General features: G+C 53.7%; 1 protein-coding gene and 1 long non-coding RNA gene across 3 annotated transcripts in view; one reads left to right on the top strand and one right to left on the bottom strand.

Moving 5' to 3' along the window:
* The window catches only part of CRMP1 (collapsin response mediator protein 1), a 78,247-nt gene extending 53,840 nt beyond the window's left edge, over positions 1-24,407 (bottom strand). The window contains exon 1 of one of the 2 annotated variants that reach the window (XM_078446272.2): positions 23,910-24,407. In XM_078446272.2, the coding sequence (XP_078302398.1) occupies positions 23,910-24,290 (381 nt within the window). In that variant the 5' untranslated portion in view covers positions 24,291-24,407. Of the gene's footprint in view, positions 1-19,577; positions 19,674-23,909 lie in introns of those variants that run through there. The other variant, XM_078446273.2, reaches the window with a different exon arrangement.
* LOC132692731 (uncharacterized) lies at positions 19,301-22,792 on the top strand. Its single transcript, XR_013555340.2, has 3 exons — positions 19,301-19,854; positions 22,277-22,407; positions 22,550-22,792. It is a non-coding gene; the product is annotated as an uncharacterized LOC132692731 (long non-coding RNA).
* Positions 24,408-26,596: the final 2,189 nt, after the last annotated feature.

Here is a 26,596-nt window from a genome sequence, read left to right as displayed (position 1 = left end):
TGTCTCAGAAATGTCCTTTGACCGTGGGCGGCTTGAGTGGTCCCGTCCACAGCCCCCACCCTGCATCTGGCTCTGTGAAGTCTGCAGGGATCTGTCCCGCCCTCCTCCCTCTCTGATGCCATTCATTTGTTGCAGAAAACTGGGTCATTTGTAGAACAGGAGTTTCTTAAGGCATCATTATTGAATATAATACAACTCAATTCAGAGACATCGTAAAAACTAGCAGAAAGACTATTAAAAAAAAAACACAACTGCCCCGGAATGACCTCCAGTCAACGTTCTGATGTTTCTCTCTACCGTTTTCCGTGATGGTGGCGATCGTAATGCACGCATCCATCCACTCATCTGTGTCCCATCAGATGCTGCACTTTGCCTCGGCTCCCAGCCCAGGGCCAAGCCCTGAAGAGCCAGGAGGAACCAGGGACAGAGGGGAATGTGTCCTAGTGGAGATGGCGGAGGGAGAGGCAGAGGCTTCACAAGCCTTGGGTGGTGGGGGCTGGTTACAAGAGGAAAAGGGGAGGGTGCCCACCATGGGAGCAAAGTTAAGGAGCTGTCCCCCTTACGGGGGGCCAGGCAAGACCAGCTCACCCCTAGAAAATAAGTCGAGATAAGTTGTTCCAAACAAACAAAGTTCGTCCAGGTAGGGCAAACATTCAGTGTCTGGGGAGGGAGAACTGGAAGCCAAGGCCCAGAGACAGTAAAAAACAACAACAACAACAACAACACACACACACACACACACACACACACACACACACACAGCAAATTCTAGAAGTCAAAAACCACAACTGTGTCCTTTTCTGCGTTTTGCCATAAGGGTACCCCCAAGTTATCACATGTTCTTCACAACCATAAGTGAGTGTCTACAAAGCATTTCACCTTGTGGATACACCATAAATTGTTTCACTATCTCCCTACTGTTGGGCATTGGAGTTATTTTTGAGTTTTCGTACGGGTGACGTTGCTGCAATGAGCGCCAGTGAGCGTCTCTCCACACAAAGTGTCTCCCTCGGCTTGACGCGTTAGGCTCGGTCCTCAGAGGCATAACGACTGGGTCACACAGGATAAACCTCGTTTATGGCCCTTGATAAACAGGACCAGATAGCTTCCCAAAAGTATTGCCCCTATTTGGCTTGCGTAAAATCACCAAGCACCCTTGGTTCTCAATAATTGTTCATTTGCATTTCTTGGAGGCAGAGAATTCTTTTTGCCATGTGCTGCTTTCTACTTGTGCTATCTCCTAGCTGGGGATGCGGCAATGAATAAATAAATCACAGCCTCTCTGTCCGAAAGCCCCAGCCCTGGGGTAGGGAGACAGAGAGTAAACGGACATTAACAACTCAGGATAGTCACTTCTGGGGGAGCGTCCTCCATGGGCTTCCCTGAATGCAGAGCCTGAGACAAGGATTGAGGCAGATCGTGTATACGGGAGGTGACTGCAAGAACTGTCATGAAGAAGTAGGGTTAGCAATGCAGGGTGTTTGCTGATCTGGGTAACACTGGGGTTAACTGGGGCTTGATCCCACCCGGACCCTCTGAGGAACCGTACAGAATGCACGTGGCATGAACCAGGAGAAGGCAGAGGACGCTGTACAACCCCAGAGAAGAAGGGTTAACCCAAACTAAAGACTCAGGGAAGGCTTGCTGCACAGAAACGGAGCCCACAGCCTGCTGCTCAGAACCCTCTGCCTGCATCTGGCATCGGCACCGAACTTCCTTCAGAGTGAAAGCCAAGGTCAGTGAGACCCTGCGTAATCTGGAATCCCACCACCCAGGCCAAGTTCACTGTCCCACTTGCTTCAGGTGTCTGTTCGGTGTCACTTACCTGAGAGCCCTCCCGCCGCCTGCCCTGTTTGGAACATCATACACCTGTGCCCTGCCAGCAAAACCCACCCCCTCCCCCCCGACTTTGTTTCACAGCCCCTACACGCTATGTATCCACACGTTTGTCTAAAATGTGACTTGGCCGCTGACATCAGCGCTGTGGTGGTCGCCCACTGGCTGTGGCAGACACAACTCACAGGGGACACCTGCAGATATGCTGATGTAGGTGGACGGGCCACCTATAGCTGTGCCCTGCAAATGTCCTTACAAGACTGGTAGCTTCACCGGGGGAGAGATTTCATCTGTTTTCTTCAGTGTTGCATCTCCAGTATTGGACACAACCTGGCCGGATGGATGGATGGATGGCCAGATGGATGAATGGACACACAGACGGATCCCTGACTGATTCTTGAAGGACAAATGGATTAAGATGGAGAGAAAAGGTATCACAGCCAGGAGACAAAGCACTACGAGCCATGAGGCAAGGGAGACAAGTAGGAACCAGCACATCTTACCCCCCCAGCAGGAGAGTCTCTGTCTTCAAGCTCAACCGCTCCCAGGCCCTACAACCTGCCTCTTAGCCCTAAGACGGAAGCCAGCCACGATGTGCACATTTCCGGGGAGGATACTCCGGTACCAGGGGAAAGGGGAGGCATGGGCTCCGCACACCCAGAAGCAGAGACAAGCTTGTGTCCAGGTTTCCCGGGCACCGGAAAGCAGGGGAATGTGAGGCAGCAGCAGCAGCAGCAGCTGGTGCGTGGCTTCCAGAACACGGCCTCCCGCAGGCAGCTGTCTGCTCTGCCACATTTAATAGAGGGCTTTTCAGGCTCAGCCTGAAAGGTAGTGTTTAATACACTGCACACCAGAAGATCAGCCCCACCCTGCTCTTTCTAGAATCAGGTGGTGCAGCTTCTGTTCAAGTCCATCTCCTCCCCAACTACCAGCCGATTCTGTGTGCAGCTACTGCACCGGTCCGAGCTCCGACGTAGTCGGGTGCAAGTGTAGTTCTAAAACAGTAAGTCCGTGTATGATAAGGCAAGAGCCAATGTGACTCCCTGCTTTTCTTCCTTGAAATTAGCAGTGCCTTTGCCTCTTAACTGGCATGTTCAGAATCATGTCCTTTGGCACTCTAGCTCAGAGGGGTTTAAGTAGAGGCTATTCCCCAAGGTGAGTCCCGGGGGTAGTGAGTTTAGAAAATTCTGGGTTAAGCAGAAACAAAAGATGGTCCATATGACAAGAACCCAGATCCTTTACTCTGCTGACGTGTAACGTGAATACGCGAGCAGCGGACTGCACTTAACATCTTTTCCAAACACAGATCCTTTTGTTGTGTGGAAAGTTCTGACAAGGGAACTTTCCCCAGATGACACCTTGGGAATTGTGCTTTACGACAGTTCTGCTCTCCAAGCCTGTTTGCGCCGAGTGGTTCTTGTGGAGTGTTGGGTCTGATCTGACCGCAGATGGAAACGGGGCTTAGAGACCGGGTGACCTCCCGTGTTCACACAACTAACGGGGGTACGGGTTAGACCCAAGGTTCCCTAACTTCCGGCCTGGGATCCACTGCACCAAACACATCTTAAATATTTCTTCTGTCACATCTTAAAATATTATCACACTCGAGGGGCGCCTGGGTGGCTCAGTCGGTTAAGCGTCTGACTTCGGCTCAGGTCATGATCTCGCGGTTCGTGACTTTGAGCCCCACATCGGGCTCTGCGCTGACAGCTCAGAGCCCACTTCAGATCCTCTGTCTCATCTTTCTGCCCCTCCCCCATGAGCTCTCGGTCTCTCAAAAATAAACATTAAAAAAGCACATTAAAAAAAGAGAAGCATTTTCACACTCCAGAATCCATGACACCCATAATCAGATATAATTTAGAAAATACCAGATGTCTGTGACCCAAGGACCTAGCATTCTAGGGCTCCCTTTTTTCACGCAGGAAAGCTGAGTGTAAAATCTCACACCAAGAGGAGTGAAGCTGATGGTACATAATTGTTAAGAATTTAACAAAATAACAGTCACACATTTAAAAGAAAATTAATAATTCCCTGCCTCTCACAGACACACATGTGAACAAGGACAATCGTTCTGTGTTACAATCACTCTTTCAATTCTTTGAAGGAAATGAAATATCTGACTAAAAATTCAACAAAAGTCCAACAGCTAGAGTATGCCAGAGACTGCCATTCATTCCATGATGACAGCTGTGACCTAAAGGGAATTATGCTCAGTATGGCTCGTGTCCTTGGATCAGCGTTACATCAGAGCAGACTGTCCAGAGTCAGATGCAAGGTCCAATCTCTGTCTGCTTACTATCCATGTGACTTAACCTCTCCTAGCCTCAGTTTCCTCATCTGCAAATGGGGACAACTGTCCCTGCCTCATAAGGCTGTTGGGAAAAGTCCATGGGGTATATACACAAAGCACTTAGCACAGGTCTGGCATGTGTAACTACTCAGTAGAGTCACACATTGTTTATTCTTTGCCATTTTCTATAGCAGGAACCACACTCAATAAATAACTAAGGAAGGAGTATGTGCAGCTAAAAGAAATAGCACTTGCCCTTAAGGAGTTTTCAGGCCAGTGGGGGAGACTGGGAAGGACTGGGACAGAGAGAAGAGCAGAGATTGCCAGGAGCACAGAGGTGCCCCAGTTCCAGCTCTTCCAAGAGAAAAATGCTTACTTAAGCTGGAAGCATGAATGGGAATTAGCCATGCGGCAAAGGACAAAAGAGACTACAGAAAGAGGTATGACATGGGGACAGGCACAGAGGGACAGGGTGTGCTGGGGGATCCATATGTGGTTTTATCTGGCTGAAGTAGGACCTCAGGGTGGGGACCTGGAGACGGGTTCAGATGCCAGCTCAAGGGGACCCTAACGCCATGAGGAATGGAGTCTGGGCGGGTCCCCATGATAATGAAAGGGTTTTCTTCAAAGAAGAACTCAAACATACAAAAGCTCCTGAGCTGAGACATCACACAAATACTGGGCAGAAGTAGAAAAAGGGAAACTGATTAGAGTTTCCTCAAAGCAGGGGTTTCTCAGTAAGATAAGCACTAGACAATTTTGCAAACTGTATCATGGGCCTTAAAATTGCTGATGACCTTTGATATAAAAATTCAGTGCTGGGAATCCGTCCTCAGGAAAATATCCCCAAACAGGTCAAAGGATTGTACACAAAAGTGTGATCCAGAATTAATTGCACTCGTATAACCACACCACTAATGGGGTATCCTTCATCTGCTAAAATATTTCCCAGGAATTTTTAACGACAGACAAAAGTGCTAGGCAATAAAATCTTAGCTGAAAAAGCAAAATACCAAACTCTCTATATGGTAGTAATTCAGGGGGGAGAGCAAATCTTTCTAATAGTAACAGACTCCCCCCGGCAGAGACTATGGGGTGCTCCCGTGTCCCACTGCCCCTTGCACAACCCTCTGCTACAAGACTGAGCATCTGTCATGGTCATGGCTCATGTGTCCATCTCCTGCAGGGCTGGACCCCCCTTCCTGGCCAGCCTTGCCTGGGGCGATTCATCTCTGGATCCCAGGGACCAGCCAGAGGTTGCTGAGCAGGAGGAGAGAGGGAGACACACAGGAGGCAAGGAGAAAGGGAGAAAGAAGAACAGAATGTTTGAAAAGAGAGAAGGAGGAAGTGAAAAGGGGAGGAAAGGAGTAAGATAAAGAGGGGGGGAATGGACGAGAGAGGGAAGAAAGGAAGGGAGGAAGAAGGGGTGAGGGAAGAAATACAGCACAGGAGAAAAGAGAAGACTGATACATCAGAAATCCCTTTTTCTGCTTTTAAAATTCCCTGAAAGCTTAAGCCTACTGCCTGGGAATAGAAGCTGGCTTAGTGCAAAGCCTGTACAGTGCAGATGATGCTGAAAGAGCTCTCACGAAGGGCCACCTAAACCTTGGTTCTGGGCAGGAATCACATCTCTGCCAAAGGTCCTGTGAGTCAGAGGAGAAGCTCAGAGAAGGGGAGGGCTTGTCTTCAAACCCACTATTATCTTGCATCCAGCCTCAACTGGGAGGGAGCCGGTGTTGGCAGGACGCCTTCATTCTCTTCACAAACACTAAGTACTATGTTGAGTGCTGCTTACAAAAATTAGCTCTTAAAGCTTCAGACATTCTTACCCATACAACAGCAAAGTAAACAGCAGGCAGCCTCAGCTAGAATGCGAGGTCTGGGTCACAGCGAAACGTTTGGATCATTGTCCACCCCTGAATGAATGAAGCATTAAGCCTCCCTGCATTCGGTTCTCTCTCCTGCTTGGTGGGAATAAAATCTGTCATCTCCACCGCAAAGTCATAGGACTGGAAGATCCATTAAGGGAGGCTTGGAAGAAAAGAGAGGTGCAGTTCTCATCTAATCAACCCCCCAATCACTCGTTTATGAACTGGAAAACAGCAGAAAACCAAAGCTGTTATTACAGAGACAGGGAAAGACAGTGACTATGTCATCAAGGAGGGGACATTTAAGCTGGGTTCTGAAATGTGAGAAGTTCATGAAGCCAAAAAGGGGGGGAGAAGGGGAGCATTCCAGCAAAATGAATAGTATATACACAGACACGACGTTCCCAAAGTTCCAGGTTCCACGGGATGAACAAGGAACGGAAAGGGCAAGCTGTGTGCTGTCCGTGGTCCTGACACATCATTGGTCACGCGGATAGCAAGGTTTCTCCCAACCCCGGGATATTGAAGATCCTTCTCCCTCCTCCAGCCTTGTAGTTCCTCACTGCTCTCCTTTCTCAGCCTACTGGCATTTTGTAATCTTTACATTTCCAGAGAACACAAACAGTCGTGCCTTATGCTTCACAATGTATGCAACTGGTTCCAAGTACTTTTAACTCATAGTACAAGACTTTAATTCTCCCAAGAAGCTGGGGGGAGGGAAGTTGGTCTGCTTCAACCAACAGAATGAGAGTAGATGTGAGTGCACCAGTCTGAGCACAAGCTTCAAGAGGCAGATGGGGTTCAGCTCAATCTCTTGACAGTCCATCCTCTGTCATGAAAACCTCCAGACCCCCTCTCCTACGATGTAGACATTGGAATCTGAAGCCAATGAACAATGTGTATCAAAAAAGGATCTCAGAGGATTAAGGTTAGGGTCGGAGGAATGTTCTTCACACTGAGAAGGCAATTCCATGGGGGATGTGTGGCTGCATACAGATTCTGATGAGGCTGCCTGGTTCATCAGTGGAAAGAGGCTCAGAGTAACTAAATGACCCGTCACTCCTTGGCAAAAGGAAGAATCCCTTCCTCCAAGGGGCTGGCATGGAAATGAGTCTCAAGAAGATCAGGGAAGCCCCATTTTAATAGAAATGTGCTTTGCTCATGCATTGAACTGCATTCTCTTAAGACAAAAGAAATGTCAAGGTGAGTTCTAAAAGTTACCAGGCCTTCAAACTCTACAAGCCACTAATGCTGAGGCTAATGTTTACAACCCAAACATTCAACAGGACAGGTAGACACATGTCATTCATGCAAGTACAACTTACAACATGGCGCCTGAGCCTAGACGATCCTCAAAATCCATTGGGATCGCCTGCTAAAAACTCCAACCCAGGGGCTTTTGCCAAGAATTTCATTTACCAGATGCAACTTACGGGCCAGGAATTTATGTTACTAACCAACACCCCCAGGTAATCTTGATGTAGACCCTCTGGGGTGGATTGTGCTATCTGTTTTACAATTCTCTCTGTTCTCTCACCCTTGGCATGCGTCAATGTGGGTGCGGTGCTCTCCTGCCCCGCCAGCTGATGGCGCACCCATGCGCCTTGCTTTGACCAACAGAATGAGAGTAGATGTGAGTGCACCAGTCTGAGCACAAGCTTCAAGAGGCAGACGGGATTCAGCTCAATCTCTTGACAGTCCATCCTCTGTCACGAAAACCGCATGGCCAAGGATGGAGCCTCCTTCATTCGGAGTCCCAGAAGGAGATGGTATGCGGAGAAAAGTTGACCCAAACAGAAGCCTGATGACAAATCTGGCCAAGCTCTGCTAATACGTCTCTACCACCCACAGACCTAAGAGCAAGAAATATTTCAAGTTGTAAGTCACAGAATTACAAGGTTGTTTGTTTACGTGGCATTATTGTCTCAAAGCAAATTGATACACCATCAAGATCCTGTGCTGAGGGGCGCCTGGGTGGTTCAGTCAGTTGAGCATCCCATTCTTTTTTTTTCCAGTTTATTTATTTTGAGAGACACACAGAGAGACAGTGCAAGTGGGGGAGGGGCAGAAAGAGAGAGGGAGAGAGAGAGAGAGAATCCCAGAGAGCTGGATGCTGTCAGTACAGAGCTGGAAACTCACACAAACTGTGAGATCATGACCTGAGCGGAAATCAAAAGTTGGGATACTTAACCAACTGAGCTACCCAGGCGCCCCGAGCATCCCACTCTTAATTTCGGCTTAGGTCATGATCCCAGGGTCATGGGATTGAGCCCCACATTGGGCCCTGCACTGACTGTGGAGCCTGCTCAAGAGTCTATCTTTCTCTCTTTCTCTCTTTCTCTCTTTCTCTCTCTCTCTCTCTCTCTCTCTCTCTCTCTCTCTCTCTCCACCCCCCCTCTGATCTGCCCCCACTCTCTTCCTCTCTCTCTCAAAAAAAAAAGAAAAGAAAAAGGAAAAGGAAAAAAGATCACGTGCTGAGAGCTGCCTGAGGGATTTTCCAGCTCAAATACTTCACAGCCCAAGACTCAGTCCCTACCTTTAATAACCAGAGCCCCCTTCCTCCCAGGCCCCCCTTGCAGATCTCCCAAAAGGTGCAGCTGCTCACTCTTATTCATTCACAGAAAACTAGCCCATTTGCCTTTGATTTTTGCCTCAGGGGACAGCCCATCAGCCTGCAGCCCTTTGCTTCGCAGCACTTTCCAGGAAGGCAGCTCTGGAAAGGGCAACAGGCCTGAGACCCAATCTAATTAACACACATTTGCTCTCCCCTCGCATGGGCAGAGAGCACAGTGGCATTTTCCTCTTTCATGAATTAGAAATACAGGTGGTCCCCATGGATTGCAGACCTTCTCTGGAAGCTTGGGCCCGTTTCCATGACAACTGCAGTTTTAACAGCAAGGTCTCAGGTCCCGTGATACCAGCAGACATTCAGGAAAATACTCCCTGATGGACTGAATATCTGGTTTTAAAATAACACACCAGGAGTGGGCAGGGCCTTCGGGCTGCCCCAAAGGACAATGATGCCAGCTATCTCTGTATCTACGTTGGGACCCACTTTGTGTCTCCTTGTCTCTGCTTTTTACCTTCCATAAAGCAATCTGAACACAAATCCATTCTCTTTAAGGAAATCACATTCCTGAGTGCATACTAAGTGCCAGTTCTGCATTCATTTTTAACTCTTAAGTTGCCTTAAGAAGTAGGTACGACGGGGCTGCCTGGGTGGCTCAGTCGGTTAAGTGGTCCACTCTTGCTTTGGGCTTGGGTCATGATCTCGCCGTTCGTGGGTTTGAGCCCTGTGTCGGGCTCTGCACTCACAGTGCGGAGCCTGTTTGGGATTGTCTGTCTCCCTGTCTCTCTGCCCCTGCCCTTCCCCCTCTCATGTGGTCTCTCAAAATAAATAAATAAATAAATAAACTTAAAAAAAAAAGAGTGGGTATGGTTGCTACAAATGAGGAAATAAGAGAAGTGAAGTAATTTCTCAAAGTCACACAGCCAGATGGTGCTGCCTGATTTGAACCTAGCTCTGTCGGTACCTACAAAGTGACAGCCCCATTACTCCCAGGTAGTTCTCCCCTGTTCTCCTCATTGTACCTGGTTAACATGTCTGAGCCTCAGTTCCTTCCTCTGCAAAATGGGGATAAGCAAGAGCCGGACATGTATACACATTCCGCTATTTATCCAAGCACATTCCCAATGCCAAGCACTCACCTGACCTCCTAATGGGGTTGCTGCCATTATAGCCGAAAGGGAGTAAGGCAGATTCCAGGGCTCTGGAAGTTGCAAAGGGCTCCAGGGAGGGGAGATATTAAAGGCAGAGACCTATTCGCCTAATAAGCATTGGCAATGCCTCCTGTGGGCCAGATGCTTTCACACTCATTATCTCATGTGACAAAGAGGCAGAGTGGCCTGATGGTTCAGCACGTGGGTGCCAAGGCAGACTGCCTGGGCTCAGATCTGGCCCCGCCCTTACTAGCCCTGTGTCCTAGGCAAGCTCTCTCCCAGCCTCAGTTTCCCATCTGTAATGCAGAGAGCTCTTTTGAAAGTTAAATGAATTAACACGTGGACAAGCACTTAGAACTGAGCCTGTTGGTTTGTTTGTTTGTTTAAGTCTTTGCAAGCTAGGGAGTCAGATCGCATACAGATGCTCAGTTACATCTTCGACTTCTAAATTCTCATTTCATAACCAAGACTTCCAGATCGTGTTGCATCTGGTCCAGAAAGTCCTGGCATACACCTGCTGATTCCCACTTCCCGCGGCACCTGCCCCCCATCCGCCCTCACCACCTCTCCCCCTGCTGCCCGTCTCGTCCCTTCCGCATGACAGCCAGTGACCTTTCTGAAACACAAAGGCAACCATGTCATGCCCTAAAACTGCAACATCACATCCCCGTGCCTTCCTCTGGCCTTCTTGTCAAACCTGCTCTCCCCAGTGATCTCCAGCTCAAGGTCCTGACCCCAGGAACACGTGGTCACCCTTGCAGTCCCCACAGTGCGAGGCCTGTGCCTTACGGTTAGCATTGCTTCGTGACGTGTTATATTCAGCTCGTCTCTTGTCTCTCTCTCCCGTGAGACTGGGAGATCCTTCACACCAGAGACCACAGCCTATTTCCCACACAGCTTCTTAGCTGGGTGACCTGGGGCCAGATACCTAATCTCCGTGTGCTTCGGCCTCCTGCTCTGCCAACAGAACGAATCAAAGTAGCAACTCATAGGATTTCTAGAGATAATGTGTAAAAGCACTTTGCACACCTCATACACGGAATACTGGCCTAGGTGTTAAAACATGCCCAATGGGGCACCTGGGTGGCTCAGTCCGTCAAGCATCCGACTTCAGCCCAGGTCATGATCTCGCAGTTCGTGGGTTCGAGCCCCATGTCAGGCTCTGTGCTGACAGCTCAGAGCCTGGAGCCTGCTTGGGATTCTGTGTCTCTCTCTGCCCCTCCCCCATTCATGCTCTGCCTCTCTCAAAAATAAATAAACATTAAAAAAAAAAAAAAACCCATGCCCAATGATTAAAGTTTTATTTTGAGTCTGTTTGGTTCTGCATGCCCAGAAATAAAGGATACCGAAAGAAAAAGGAGAAAATGAAAGGCCGGGGGTGGGGGGAGGAAAGAAAAAGATTGCACCTGGAAAGTATGCTCCGTGAGGAATAAAGAACTGAGGCCATTTTGGAAAAGAGAAGGTCCTGGATAAGGAGAAATGGCTGAGAAATGCCTTCCAGGGCCTCTAGGAATATCGGCGTAGAAGAGGAGGAGGGCTGTGACTATCCAGAGGGCAAAAATAGGGCAAGAAGCAGATTCTCAGTCCACATACCTAAGAGCTTTTCAACGACAGAGCTTCCCAAGGATAAAGCAGGCTGCCGAGTAAAGTGGTGATCTCCCTGTCACTAGAGGTATGCAAGGAGAGGGTATTTGGAATTCCTACACTAGAGGAGAGATAGGGGGCTGGGGGAGAAGCAACAGACACTACTTCCTGCCTTCCTAACCACACAAACGCTGACAAGTTTACATAACTTAAAAGGCTCCTTTCGACTTTAAGACTGTATAAATAAAATATCATTAGGGCTTCAGCCCTAAGGGCCTATGAATATGGCAGGATACAAAAGACAGGGCAGCATAATTTGGGGACAGGTACAAAATCTCAAACAGCTCCCCGTGTGCTCTATGCAATTCTGCATCAGAGCCATTGAGTCTTCCTGTGGGACTGACCCCAAGTCATTATTCAGTCAAGGCCTAGGGGACACGTGTGCCAGGATCTGCACCCACTTAAATGGGAGGCCCCTATTGTAAAATCGTGCTTGTCGGTGGGAAATACGATGAAGCACCTTCAAAGATCAGACCTGCCCTCTCCCCACCGCCAAAGTACCACCTGGGCGGCCCTCTTTGAGCTCCAAAAACCCTTCATGCCACCCTCACGTTCTTCTGTACCGTAAACCACCTGAACACGAAATCCACGGATAGGATTAGTTAAATGTTAAGGAAAGTCAAATGCAGAAGTGGCTAAAACCTCGCTCAGCAAAGCAGCACCATTTACAACCTGGCTTCATTCATCCAGCCGCCCACGCAGTCTGGAGTCCCTCTGTGAGTCACCAGCGAGCTGCAGCACCCCCGAGAGATGCCAGAAAAGCTGTCCCAGCCCTCCAGAGTGTTCGATGAGGTTGGACAAACCACAGTTACGGATGTGCCAGTGCTCGTGGCTCTCGGCCCCCAGGGGAAGGATCCTCCACGGAGAATGGGCACAACTTACACAAGTGCAAAGGGCCAGAGAGGGTAAGCCCGTCAGGAGAATGTTCCAGGTGCCTGGGGCGCAGGCCCGAGGAAGGAGGTGGGCGAGCGCAACCTCCTAGGCTCACAGCCATCACTTCCCTCCGTTTACTGCCTGCTCTCGTTTTCTAGACCAGCCCCTCCCGGAAACACCTTACTTAGACCCCACTCCTTCTCCCACACCACCAACACCGACTCAGAGTCCCTTTCGCAGAGCAAAGTTACAATTTCATCATTGCATCTCTCCAGGACCGTGAGTCTTAACCTGTGTTCAGAAGACGCATCCAGGAGCGCCTGGGTGGCTCGGTCAGTTAAGAGTCCGACTCTTGATTTTGGCTCTGGTCACGATCTCACGGTTTGTGAGTTCGAGCCCCATGTGGGGCTTGGTGCTGACAGCACGGAGCCTGCTTCGGATTCTCTCTGTCTCCCTCTCTCCCTGCCCCTCTCACGCTTGTGCTCTCTCTCTCTCTCTCTCTCTCTCTCAAAACAAACTTAAAAAAAAAAAGAACATGTACAAACAGCATAAAAAAGTGGCAGCATTCTTAAAGTAATGAAAGACATACACACCGCCAAGTCGGTGGCATTCATCGGCGTGCCCTCCCTACTGGTGTCACCGCCCGTCTTCGGGGGCCTTTAATTGGTCGTCACTGCCCATGCTTACTCTTCAGCACCCTGGCACTATGCACTGCCCTGTGTCCTTTTGATATGCTCAAGGGCAAAGTCCTCTGATGCTTCCTTTCCAGGCCAGGGGGTGCCTTTGATTCACAAAAACTGACACTCATTGGATACCTCCCAGCTTGTGAGCGTGCGGAATGCCACCTGATACGTGTCACTGGAACGTGTCGACTTGGTTGCAACAAATACGAACTTTAAATGCTGATCAAAATTTAGCGGTGCATCTGCAGAGGGTTTTGTTTTGTTTTTTGGATGTGTCCCTCTGCTCACAGCACATGGGCTGAGAACCACTGGCTGCTAGAATAGCTCACATTTCCTATCTTCTTGGGTCTCCGATCTCCGTAACTGGCCCCTTGGCTCTGACCCCCCGTTCCAATCTAGATTTCCAACTGTCCACTGAGACCCCTCGGCTTGGCGCTCCTTCTCCCACTCAATTCGAGCCTTTTTCTTCCAAACTCACCCCTCATGCGTCCCGACCACCTCATCATCAGCTCCGACGGGTGTTGATTACCACCTTCCATGTGCCGTAATTTTCACACTTAACCCTCATATCTCCTTAAGAAAGTCTAACATCGGGCTTCTCTCCACTGATTTGGGTCTGGATCGTGGGACTGGCTTTGGCCGCGTGACTATGAGCCACGGTTGAGCCCAAGTCCTCAAAGAGGCATTTCAAGTTGCCACCAGACTCCCATGCTTCCCTCCTCTGTTCCTTCAGCCTGAGTCTCAAAGTGAGGAGACACAGGGAACAGACCGCTGTTCACCGGCATCCGGGGGCCGAGCCACAGCCAATCCGAGGCCCTCGCACAGCGTGAACAAGAATTCAGTGTCTGTTGTTGAAAACCAGACCTGGCGGCTGCTTGCTATGGAACAACGTCGACTAACACACCTTCCCACGGTGGGAACAGCAGCTAACCTACAGACGCTAGACCATGTGCGGGCACTACTCTCAGCATCTTCCATGTATTATACTAACTCGTTCAATTCTCAGAAAGAAACAACGCGCCCAAATTACGCAGCTAGTATAGAAGTCAAGCCCAAATTGTCTGCTTTCAGAACCCACACTCTCACATACACTGCCTTTATGACACCATCTTCCCAGTTCAAGAACTTCCTTGAAGTTCTGGTGGCTTCCCGTTACCCACAAAATAAAATCGGAGTATCCAAAACGCGGAACTGGATCCTCTAATCCAACTCTATAGAGAAAAGGAATCTGAGGCTCAGGGAAAGGAGGTGATTTGCCCAAAGTCAAATACCCCACTTCCCTTGGAGCTGGACTTGGAATCTAATCTGCTCCCCCCCTATCGTGTTGGGTACAGTCTACCTGACCTCCAAAGCATTGTAGAATTCACATTTCTCTCACGTTCCTCACCCCCCAGTCTATCGATGACTAACCCCTCACTCTCTTCTGACCATATTCATTCCCCAGTCCAAGTCTTACACATGCTGTTCCACGTGCCTTACACACTCTTCCCTTGTCTCCACCAATCAAATCCTTGAACGTCTAGCTCGTGTTGTCCCCCCCAAGCCGCAGGCAGTCACCTCCCACAGCCTCCACCAGCAGAGTCTCCCCCTCCCCGAGGCCCTCTAACACCTGTGCTCTGTCATTCTCGGTTGCTCGCGTGTGCACTCTGTCACCTAGGCGGTAAGCTCATTAAGGTTATGGATCATGAGACGGGGATTTTTTTCACCGCCCATCGCACCTCGCACAGTTCAAACAACAGAACAGACATGTGGCCAACCCTTGCCGTTCACCTGCCACCCTGAGTTTTTGTTTCCTCAAAGAGACAGCCCGAGTTGGGAGAGGGAGATGATCATCTGTCAGCCACTCACAGCGTGCCAGGCACATACACATATGCTACATCACGTGTGTCCCATGTATTCAGTCTGGGCCAAGTCTATCACGAGACACAGACATGCAGGGCTAAGTTGGCATAGCTAGGTTACCAAAGAAGCTAACAATATCATGGTTACCCTCTCTGAAACACCTTTTAAGAATTTAATTTAGGGGCAGCTGGGTGGCTCAGTCTGTTAAGCATTCGACTTCAGCTCAGGTGATGATCTCACGGTTCGTGAGTTCAAGCCCCACGTCAGGCTCCGTGCTGACGGCTCAGAGCCTGGAGCCTGCTTTGGATTCAATGTCTCCCTCTCTCTCTGCCCCTCCCCTGCTCATGCTCTGTCTCTCTCTCTCTCCCTCAAGATAAATAAACATTAAAAAAAGAAAGATTTAAAAAAGGGAATTAAGGTGGGATGCCTGGGTGGCTCAGTTAGTTGAGCATCTGACTCTTGATTTCAGCTCAGGTCATGATCTCACGGTTCGTGAGTTCGAGCCCCACGTCGGGCTCCGTGCTGACAGCTCAGAGCCTGGAGCCTGCTTCGGATTCTGTGTCTCCCTCTCTCCCTGCCCCTCCCCTGCTCATGCTCTGTCTGTCTCTGTCTTAAAAATAAACATTAAAAAAATTTTTTTTTAACAATTTCACTTAAACAAAATAATTTTCCCCCCAAGAAAATGGCCCACTTCCCTCTCTCTGGTCACAAACTTGATGTCGCTGAGCATTTGCTTCTCTACCCTGGATGCCGGAAGCTCCGAATCGCCATCAGATGTCCAGCTGCACACCTCCAGTGGCCTGAAATACTGGCAGGTTTGTTCCCTGCTCTACTTTGATCCTCAGGAATTTCCTCAGGATCCTCAGGATTTCACTATACGCATGACAAATCACTGTGGGCATCGCAAATCCTTTGCATGAAAAGAAAGGGGAGCAAATAAACTGAATACCTATCGATACATTGAGCGGCATCCTCGGGAAGAAGCAGGACGGGGCTCACGTGGGGTTTGCACGCTTGCACATGAGAGTCACTAACTGAGTCTGATGTTTTCCTAACCCCTGTCTTTCTCTCCTCATCACCGTTCGATCGAACCCAGGCACACACACAGACTCACGCAGATTTCAACCAGAGAGTGATTTTCAGGCCAGGCAGACCAGCCCATCTCCCCCTTCTGCTTCAATCCGGCTGTTCATTCCTCCGCAGGCCACTGCAAGAACTCCTCCGTGCCACTAAGCCTCTGTGAACCTTCGTTTTCTCTTTGGGAAACAGGGATGATCCAAGTAACCCGCCTCCCTCATGGGGGCGCTCTGGACACCGAGTCAGATCACGGAGGTCATGGTGAATGCTGTAATAATAACAGCCTGCAAAACCACCAATGACCAGGACTCGTGAGGTCCTACTTGCAATAGTAATAATTCATAACCGCTGTGGTGGACACGCTGGTCTCCCCCCACAGCGGAGCAGGCCCCCCACTCCTTAGTGGCTCTGCTGGGAGACAGAGCCTGTGCAGGGGCCAGGAAACCATGTGCCTTTGTTTGCTGATAGCCACGCCCAGGATGTTCTAACACTTAACCACCGCAGTGGGCTCCAGAAACAGCTCTAGCTAAGTTAATCCCTGGCTGTGCCATCAATTTTTTACAAAGCTACACATGAAGGAGCGCCTTGTAAATATTTTAAACAACCTTGGGGGGTGAAGCGAAGTGTTTCTGCTTTTTCCCTCCTCTCTGTCGGGTGCTCTGTTCTCTCAGGAAAAGGCTGAGGTGGGAACCAGAGGGGAAGATGCCTGCTCACCATCAAGGTGGGTAGAACATCTTCCTAACTCAGCCCTGCCCTGCTTGAGATGTCCCTTTCTCCTCTGCTCAAGGTACCCTCTCCCCTATCTCTGGATTCTCTGCGTAAGCTGGAACCTTATCCCGATTGGCCAGATGACCACACTGAGGCTCACGGGGGCACAGAGTGGCCAAACATGAAGCAGGTGGGGTCCTTGGGGACGAGCTGAGAGTTTCTCTTGGTCTTTTTCCAACCCCCAAGGCCCCTCCACAGGCCACGCCCACCATGGCTACTGGAAACATCCAGGATTTGTTCCCGATGCACAGAGCAGACTTGGAAGCAGAGGTTGGGTTCCCACAATGCGGATTTTCCTTCAGTTTCTCCAGCATGCCACACTCCTCTGCCTCTGGGCCTCCCTCCACTCAGGCAGAAACAACCCCCTCCCCCATCCTTCCTGTCCCCCATCCCAGGACTAGGGTGAGTTTCTCTGCTGTGGTTTCCACCAGGCCCCTCGGTGTCCCCTTACGACAGCCCCCACACCTTGGTGCAACTTCAGGCGGAAATGTTAGTCTTTGCCAAACTCTGGGCAGGTAAGAGCAAAAAGCCCACCTCCTTCCTATTTGGCCTCACACCCCGCACAGTGCCCAGCACAGACCAGCGCTAATTTAATTTACCGAGTGAGTATGACTGCACAAGCCGGGGGTGCAGCATCAGGAAAGCCACGGTGCCCCCCCCCCCCCCCCCCCCACTTAACGGCATTCTGGTTCCTGTCACAACATGGACGTTATCAGCAAGAGACCCTCAGGAAGCCGAGGGTCCTGCAAAGGGGCTCCAGTCAAGTCCATCCTCTCTGGTTTGCTCTTCCTTTAAACCATAGATCTTCCTGGATGGAGTGGGCTTATGTGGACCAAATAAAACACAAGTGTTCATCAAGAGCCTCCTTCCCAGGAACTAAGTATAATTCTCAGCATCTCCTTCCCACTTCTCCAAGCTATTGAAGCTGTTGGAACCACTCCACTGGGTTCTCTTTGACACACAGGCCGACTACTAGCTTCACACAAACACTAAAGCAGCAGAATCAGCCAGCAGTCCCAGCTGCACCTACTGTGTGCCTGACACACACTCAGCGCTTTGCCAGAGTTCTCCTGGATGCTCATCGGTCCTGGGAAGTGGCCAGCGTTGGCCCATTTGGGGTATCGGAGCACGGAGGCCAAGAGAGCTGGCAGAGCAAGGATGAGCAGCCAGATCTGTCTGGTATGGAAGCCTGGCCAAGTCACCTCCGCTCAGCAGGTCACAGCAGGAGGGCAGGGTGGTTGCTGTGTCCCTGAAGACTGAGAACTATTTGAGTCTGGGGCACCTTACAGACCTGCCTCAAAGATCATCCAGCCAAACTACCTTTTTAGAAACCAGGGTCCTGGGGGTGGGGGGTAGACAGACCTTCCATGGGCCACAGCCACAATGGGACCCAAGGCTCCAGACTCATCTGTCACTGCATCCGTCACCTGCACTGCCATCACTTGCCCTAGTTCCCCTCAGGGGGTAGGGCTAGAGAGTCCCAAGGCAGGGACCTGGTTCAAACACCCTCCCCTTCCACTTTCCTCCCACTTGCCTCGCCTGGGGTCAACCAGACCCCTTCCAGTGAGTCACAGGCAACTAGAGTGTTAAAGGACTGGCCACTTACACCTTCATATCTCAGAAGGCAGGGATCATGGATGGGTTAGAGACGGTCTCTACCCTCAGGGGTCATACCTCTGGACACAAACTCACCAAAGGTCTGCTGGCAAGACCTGAAGCTGAGCCCAGGAGGGGTTTTCTAGAGGAAGACTCAGACCACAGTTGGACAGGAGGCATGGGGGGCTCTCACCCAGCCTTCCTCTCACCCGTGCCCCAGCCAGTGCTCCAGCCTCTGGGAGGTTTAGGTAGACAATGCCGCCCTCAAAGGATTTATCGAGAAGACTCCATAAATTAATGTCTGCAATAGACTGGGCAGGTGAATGGGAAGTGTCCGCTCCCTCCCCCTACCCAAGGCTGCCCTCTTGTAGGTGCCCTAGGGCTCCCAGAGGCAGGATTCTGTGTAAAGGAGTAGGAGTAGACTGGGTTTCCTGTCCTCAAACCTCAGGTGTCACGCTGGAGGTTTCTATCACACCTGGAATCCCACCTCCCAGCCCCTGGCTACTCCTGCACCCACCACCGAAGGCCCACTGGCTTCCACAGCGCCTGTGGGGCGCATCCTTCGGGGCTGGTTTGGCTCCCCTCTGGTGCCAAGGAGGGAATGGGGTGGAGGCCAGGTCTCCGCACCGCTGCGTCCTCAGCCCTCAGCTCCCCACCCAAGACAAAGCAGGGATCCTTTGTTTCCGGCCACACCCAGGGCCGGCGGCGGTAGGCTCGGGCCCACTGCTCTCCTACCCCCCAGTGTTAACCCTTCTGGGGCCACAGCTGCCAGTGCAGCCCCGAGAGGGTTATTTTTAGCCGCGGTGAGGAATGGGAGGGGCTCCTCCATCATGGCGCTGTTTCTGGGTCCAGACTTCCACTCCATCAGTACGGGCAGGGGAAGGGGGGGGGGGAGGGTGGGCAGAGGCATTTTTCTTGCCTCTGGCATGGAAGGAACTCGGCGGCGAGGCGCAAGAGCTGGACCGTGCAGAGGCCGGGCGCAGGCCATCGGCCCTCCCCGCCCTAAGCCCGCTCCAGGGCCGGAGGGAGGGGTTCGGGCCCCGCGCCCCTCCCTCTTTTGTTCAGCGCCGCATCCACCCGGTCCACGCCACCCTCTGGCACTTCCCGTGGCGGGGGGGGGGGGGGGGCGGCAAGCCCGCGGGGAGAGGGACCCGAGACTCCGGCCCCGCCTAGCCGTGCGGGGCTCCCCCCACCACCACCATTGTCCCCAGAGGCTGGGGGGAGGGGGCTGCAAGGCTGAGATCAGCCCCGCCCCACCCGCCGCCACGCAGGAAGCCTCGCGGGCCGCCCCTGCAGTCCCCCCGCGGATCCCGACCCTGGCGGCGGCCACCCCCAGCCCACAAAGAACGGCGGGGCGGGGGCGGGGGCCCGGCTTACCGTGATGTGCGGGATGCTCTTCCTGCCCTGGTAAGACATGGCCCCGCTGGCGCCCTCGGCCCGGCCGGCGGACCCGTGGGGCTGTCTTTTCGCTCGGCCCGGCTCTCAGCCGGTCCCGCTCCCCGCGGGCGCGGTGACAAAGGCCCGGGAGGGCAGAAGAGAGGGACGGAGGCTCGGCGCCCGCGGCTGCCCACGCGCCCGCTGCCCCGGCTGCTCGGCCCGCCCGCCGCCGCCGCCGCCGCCGCCGCCGCTCCGGCTGCCAGCACCGCCCGGCTCGGTGAGGAGGGCGGGAGGAGGAGGGAGAGGCGAGGGCGGGAGGAGGGGGCTACAGACAGACAGCTCCTCCCGGCGGCGCGGAGCCGAGCCCGATTCGCCCCTCTCGGCTCGAACCAGGAAGCTCTTCCCTTCCGATCCCCCCCCACTCCGCCCTCCGTCCCCCCCCTCCCCGCCAGCCGCCCAGCCCCGCCGCCCCCCGCCCCGCGCACACGCCCTCGGCTGCGCCCCGGCCTCGCTCTCGCGATTGCAAAGGTCTGGTTTTCAGGGTGCTTTTAAATGCCAGAGACGGCCTTCGGCTGCGCAGACGGAGCCACAGGTGTGCGGCACCGCATCTGCGGGCCTCCGGGAACAGCTGCGCGGGGGAGGGAGTGCGGGGCGGGCGCGGAGGACCCGCCCGAGCTGCTGGGGGCGTTCGGGGCCCTCTGGCCCCGGCCCAACGACTGCCCCCCTCCTGCCTCTCGTGCCGCAGCCTCCGTTTGTCCATGCGCCGTGCACACTCCCTGAATAGAGGAGTTAAATTAAGCACTTTTCCATCTCCAAGGCCTGCAAGCCGTTTTATTCAGGCTGTACCCTCTTCCTCAACATCTAACCCCAGACAAAGGTTACCCATCTCCCAGACTCCTCGGCAACGGCTTCTCCGTAAAGCCTTTCCTGCCACCCTCCCCACTCACATCATTGAATCAGCCTCCCTGAGGGCTGACCAGGAGCCCCACTGCCAGGCCGATGGAGTGCAGCAGAATGAGACAAGGCCCTAAGCCAATTAATTAATGGCTGACGGCTGCACCCTCTGCAGCAGCTTCTCCTCACACAGCAGCCTGGCCCTGGGGCCACCAGGTCACCCCCATGGTCTTGCCTACCAGTGGTTGCCTGGAGGGCCGGACCACTGGCACTAAGGTCCCCGCAGACCCCAGGAGAGGCTAGGAGACAGGAGGGGAATAGGATGTCCTGCCTCCCAGGGTATAGTGTACCAGAACCCCAGCACCCCTGACCCAGATGTTCCTCTGGGGACAGGTGGGCAGGAGGCCAGTGCATAGCTTAATAAACAGGAAAGCAGAAAACGAAGGAAGCAGGAGTCCCAGCAAGCCCCCACAGCCCTAGACAGGTGCCCCAAATCTCCAGACAGAATAAAATGCTAACTTTCTCTGCCATTCACTTTCTGCCTGCAACATACTAACCCACAGTGTATTTTAGAAGACCCGTCTTCTTTACTCTTAAGTTGCCACCCAGAGGGAGGGTGTGCTAGGGGTGGTAAAGCCCCCACTAGGCAGGTTGAGGCCTGAGGCCCTTACCTTCACAGGCCACCTAGAGGCCAGTCACCCAGACCAGGACAGGAGGCCAGAGATGCCTTGGCCTTGAAATGGAGGTGGGGTTGTAAGTTCACAAAAGAGAAGCATCTTAGTATTCCAGGGACGCTAGGCCATAATTTTCCCATTATACAGGTGGGAAGTTAGGGCTTACAGAAATCAAATGATATCTCATTTATTTAAAGTATTTTAGCTACAGCAGAACACTATCTGGAGGCCAGGTTCCCGCACACCTTCTCTAGAGCTCACTCTCCTACATTCGTCCATTCAGCCTGGCCTCTGGGCTCGAGCGGTTGGTTAAATCCTTGTTGGTGACCAGAATTTGCAGGTCTCCGTTCCCATGACTTTTGCATTCTCTTCCTCAGCGTTGTTAAGTCCTAGGTTCCACGTACTGGGACGTCCCCAGGGGCCACTCAGGGCAGGGAAGCTCCGGGGCTGGGGACAAGACCACGTGCGTATCGGGGGAGGGGCACTGGTTCGCGATTGGCCAAACAGATCTCTGCTCCCAAGCAGACTTCTCCGGTACAAAGCGCCGCAGTCGCTGGGCCTTGGGCCTCCGCAAACGCTGCGCCGGCGCTGCAGAAACCCCTCCTCCCTCTCCAGGAGAGGGCTTTCTGGGCCGGGTGGGGGGGTGGGGGGAGGAGGACTCCCGGCCCCATACCCTCTGCAAAGCACTGGAGCCGCGAAGCCCGCCCCGGAACCCAAGCCCTGTGGCCGCCTGGTCCACAGAAAGTAAAACGCATCCTCTAGGGAGACCGTGAGCCCCTTGGCTCCGCAGCCCCGAACCTCGAGGGCTCTGGAGCCCTAGGCGCGCTGGAGGCGCCGCCTTTTGTCCAGTCCCCGAGAAGCCACCGAGAAAGGGAAGAGAGGGCCAGAGGAGGAGAGGGAGGAGTGGAAGAGGTGAAGCGACCAGCATAGCATCCCCAAGTGCCTAGGCGCGGCTGCGGAGCCGGCCCAGGCAGAGCCTGGGGGCGACGTTGGCGCTGGTGACATTGACCGTAGCTTTGTCAGGGACGCACTTCCAGACTGCTCGGGACGTGCACAAAGCTCTCTCGCCGTCCTGATATTCCACCACGCCTTATGGGTGGCTGGGAGAAAAAGGCCATCCCCATTTCACAGGTGGAGAAGCTGAGGTTCAAAGGGCGAAGTGCCTTCCTTGGCTTGGAAAGCAGTGTTTCCCGGTACTGACCCCAGTTTCTGGACCCGCAGCCCTGAGACCTCCGGCAAGGGCTCAAAAGCCCGGATCCCAGGTGAGGTCAGCCACCAGGTTAGGAGGTGGTGAGGGAAGAATAAGAAGGGGCAGGGAAAAGAAGATGACTCTCTTGATGTCTCCCTCCCTTGCCCCCCACCCCCTCACCTCACACACCATCATTGTAGACCTCCCCCTTTCAGGGCGCCGGATTCAGGACCACGGAGAGTTCCCGAGCTGCGGGAACACCAGGCGGAAGGCGATCGGGAATGGGAGCAGCAGGAGACCCAGTATTGCGTCCCAGCAGCCCCGGGCTGGCCCCAGCCCCCACTCCTCCAGGAAGCCCTCCCAGATTTGTCTGGATGGAGCTCTGCTTCCTCCCTCTCGCTTTATTCCTTTCATAGTATTTAAGGGGAGAAGGGTTAATAAAAAATGATAGTAAAATTCAAAAACGAACGTTTATTGAATGCTCACTGACTACCAGCATTAACTGATGTAATTCTCACAATGAATCTATCGCCCACCCTGGCCTGGGGTGGGGCCAGCGTGCTGAACCAGGACTCCAGCACCAGGGGTCTGGGGCCTGAGCAGTGCTCAGACTCCGAGTTCCCTGCTAAGCTGACAGCTCGCTGGCCCTCGGGTGCTCCAACTTCCGTTCCCCCGGCATCTGGCCCCGACCCTCACACATACATCCCAAAGGTGTGCTGTCTATCCATCCATCTTCCTCCAGTTCCCTGGCGACCTCTAGCTTAAGGGAGAAGAGCTATAGGGCCCACGGCCTGGCATTCCCTCGCCCTAATGCGCCTCCACTTCCGAGGGTAAAAACCTCCAAGTCTAGGAAGCTAGAGACTGGGGTTCAAACCTCCGCTCTGCCTCCAAGTTGCTCTGTGAAGAGAGCACACTGGCGTCGTACTGTGGGACTCGGGAGCGTCCCCTGAAGATGTCGGTGCTTGGAGATAGCAGTTTCTAGTTCTATCTGGCCGATCCCGCTAAATCTTTAACCAAACCTTTGCCCTAGAAAGCACAGAGGGAGCACACAGGAAAGGTTTCTTTCAGCTTTAACCTGTGTGACCACAGGCGTTTCACAGAACCTCTCCCAGAGCCTGGTACACAGTAGGTGCTCTATAACGACTGATGAGTGCGTGAAAAAATGAATGGACGAATGCGGAAAGGAGCTCCCCTCCTTTTCACTAAGCAGAGAATGGGGATCCCTGGGTTAACTTCACCCTAGAGGTCCCCTCGCATTTTAAGGGTCCATATGGCACCTTGGGCCAACTTACTTTCTCCTTCTCAGAACCTTGCTCTTCCTTTCTGCAGAAGAGGAGCGGGGGACTGGATCTCGAAGGACCCTCTGGAGTCTCACGGGCTAGGCTGGCCAACCCCAACCAAATCGCACAACCTCTCCGACCCTCCGGGGTGATGGAGTGGGGGAGGGGCCTTCGGGAGCCCTCTCAAGCCTGGGGGCAGCGGCTCCAGCGCTGCCCTCGGGCGGCTCCACGCCCAACTGCCCCGAGGGCCCCGCCCCCCCCTCCCCGGTCCGGTCCGCGCGCGCCCCGAGGGTACCTGGCCATTGTCCCGGCCGAGTGGCAGGTCGCGGGGCGCGGGGCATCGGATACGCAGCGCGGGTGGTCGCTCTTCGCGCTCGCCCGGCGAGCTGACTGCCGAGCCCGAGAGCTCGCTCACGTCGCTGGCCGTGTCCTCGCTGCCGCCGGGCCCCGGCAGGCCGACGGCGTCGGGCCGGCCAGCGCTGCGAGGCGTGCGCGCCGAGCCGCGGCGGCCCACGCTGTACGCGTCGAAGTCGATGGTCTTGTTCTCGTAGGCGCCCTCCACCGCGGCGAACATGCCGCCGTACTTCTGGCGCGGGGTCTGCGCCGCGCTGCCCGGCCGCGCCAGGTACACGGGCAGGTCGTCCTCCGTGTTCCACGCGCGCCGCCGGTCCGCCATGCCGGTCCAAGGCCGGCCGCCCGCCCGCGCTCCCGCCCGCCCGCGGCCCTGGCCACCGCCGTGCGCCGCGCTCCGCGCTCGCTGCGGGCCCGCGGCGGCCCAGGCGCGACTGCGGCCCGGGGAGGGGCGGGGCGGGGCGCGCGGCGGGGCGGGGCCGGGGCGGGGCCGGGGCGGGGCCTCCGGGCGGCTGCAGGCGAGCGCGGCGGCCGGCTACAAAGGACCGGGGGGCGGGGCCCGCGGCGGGGGCGGGGAGGGGCAGTGACGCGCCGGAGCCGCAGCGCCGAGGGCGGGCCGCCGAACCGCAGTGCCCTCGCCGCACCCCCACTCCCCGCCCCCAGGCCGAGCGCAGGGCGCGAGGAGAGCGAGGGGTGGGAGCCTCGAGTATGCACACACACACACACACACACACACACACACACACTCGCGTGCGGGCACACACACGCTCTTCAGGCACACACAGGTTCGCACTAGCACACCAGACAATTACGCCATACAACACGTGAGAGATGCACAAATCCGCTAGCGCACACACCACAGTCCATTCCACTCAGCTCCCCAGACACACTTTTGCACACACGTACAAGCTTGTACATATTCCGAGCCAATTACACACATCCTCGCCGTAAATTCTCCTAGTCACCCAACACCGCCAACCCAGCAGCATTACGCCGAAATTAACTGTGCAACCTGAGAAGCACTCACACGTTGGACCCAGCATTCATTCACTCCTCGCTATTCTACTGAGTGCCCGCTGGTGCCTAGCACGTGTTTGGTGCTGGGGACAGTGCTGTGGACAAAACACACCAAGTCCTGCCCTCTGGGAGCAGACGTTCTAAGGAGGGAGGAAGCAAGCACACATAATGTGCCAGGAGGTGCTAAGCGCTGGGAAAGATGATACGGCAAGACGAGAGGGCCATGCGACGGCCCCATTCGCTCAGGCAGACAAGAGAACCACGTTCCTGCACGGGAACGAATGACACACACATACACGTTGCTCACTCCTACAACACCCACTCCACACAGACACTGTCACACACTCATACCCAAGGCAAACTCACAAGGTGACTCCACACAAATGCACTCATAAACCGGGTCAGGACGCCCACACAGAAATCCACACCAGAAATAAGGAAAGTTGGAAGCTTAAATAGGAACCCTCCGGAGAAAGACACACAGAGAGATAGAGGAACACGTACATACACACATTCTCCTGTCAGTCACCCAGACAGATACATATTCCCCATTCTAGGGTCACCTCCCACCACCCCTTGTACAGCCTATCCTTAATGTGCCAGGAGCTTGCAAGAGAAGGTCCCAGGCTTCCTCTGACTTGGGCCACGTGGGAGGCATGGGGTCTTGGGGGTCATTCATCTGTGTCTCCCCTCAATCCTTCTTCGAGGCCAGGCTCCATGTGCCTCCCCTAGATACTGTCCCTCATTTTTCCATGATTATTATCAGGCAGAAGGGCCTGAGAGTCTCGGGGGACCTGGCGATCCCAGCTGCTCTTTCTGGACGTATGGGAGCACCAGCTGCTGACCCTCTGCAGGCGAGTCCCGACAGGCGGCATCTGGGGCTGGGTGGGGACCGCAGCAGGGGGCAAGAGTGCTTGGCCTCACACCCCAGGTCCTCCCTGTTCTGGGAGCTGTCCCTTCAGCACCAGGTCTGGCCAGTTCTGGAGTCCCAGACAGCCGGACTCACATTCTCATTCTTGTGACTGCCAGAACCCATGTACTGATCACTCCAGGGCTACTGGCTTCATAGTAGCTGACACCTGCCCACATTTGCTGTCTTGCAACCCTGTAACAAATTGCCCACTTGGAAGATGAGGAAACAGGAGAGGAGTAGTGAAGCAGATGTCTAGTGCCTCGGATTGTACTGCTACTCAGCCAGGTCTGGAGCTCAGTGGCCATTTAGCAAGCCCCTTTTCCATGCTGGGGACATAACAATGAGTATTTATAAAGCCCTTGCCTTCAAGAAGCATATATGACTGCAGTGCAGGGAGTACTAGCCATAAAAAGCATAAGAACAGAGAATATCAACCCCCCCCCCCACTCTCTCTTCTATCCACCGCATCCTCCATGCTGCCCTCCTCACTCCTTTGTCCCTGAGTACCCTGGACAGATTTCTGTCACAAATAATCCTCTTGAGGTCTGGGGGACTCTAGGCTTCACTGCTAGTGTTTTCAGTAAAAACTTCCATCTGTCCTGGGAAACACTATTCCCAGTATATCCCAGGCAAGGAAATCTCATATTGAAGCCCACCTAGAAGCTTCTCCTAAAGCTTCACAAATATTCATAGCCACTAAA

This window comes from Panthera onca, chromosome B1, assembly GCF_046562875.1.
Source record: "Panthera onca isolate mPanOnc1 chromosome B1, mPanOnc1 haplotype 2, whole genome shotgun sequence".
Lineage (NCBI taxonomy): Eukaryota > Metazoa > Chordata > Mammalia > Carnivora > Felidae > Panthera > Panthera onca.
The sequence above is the reverse complement of the archived record's forward strand: the minus strand, read 5'-3'. Positions and strand labels throughout refer to the sequence as shown.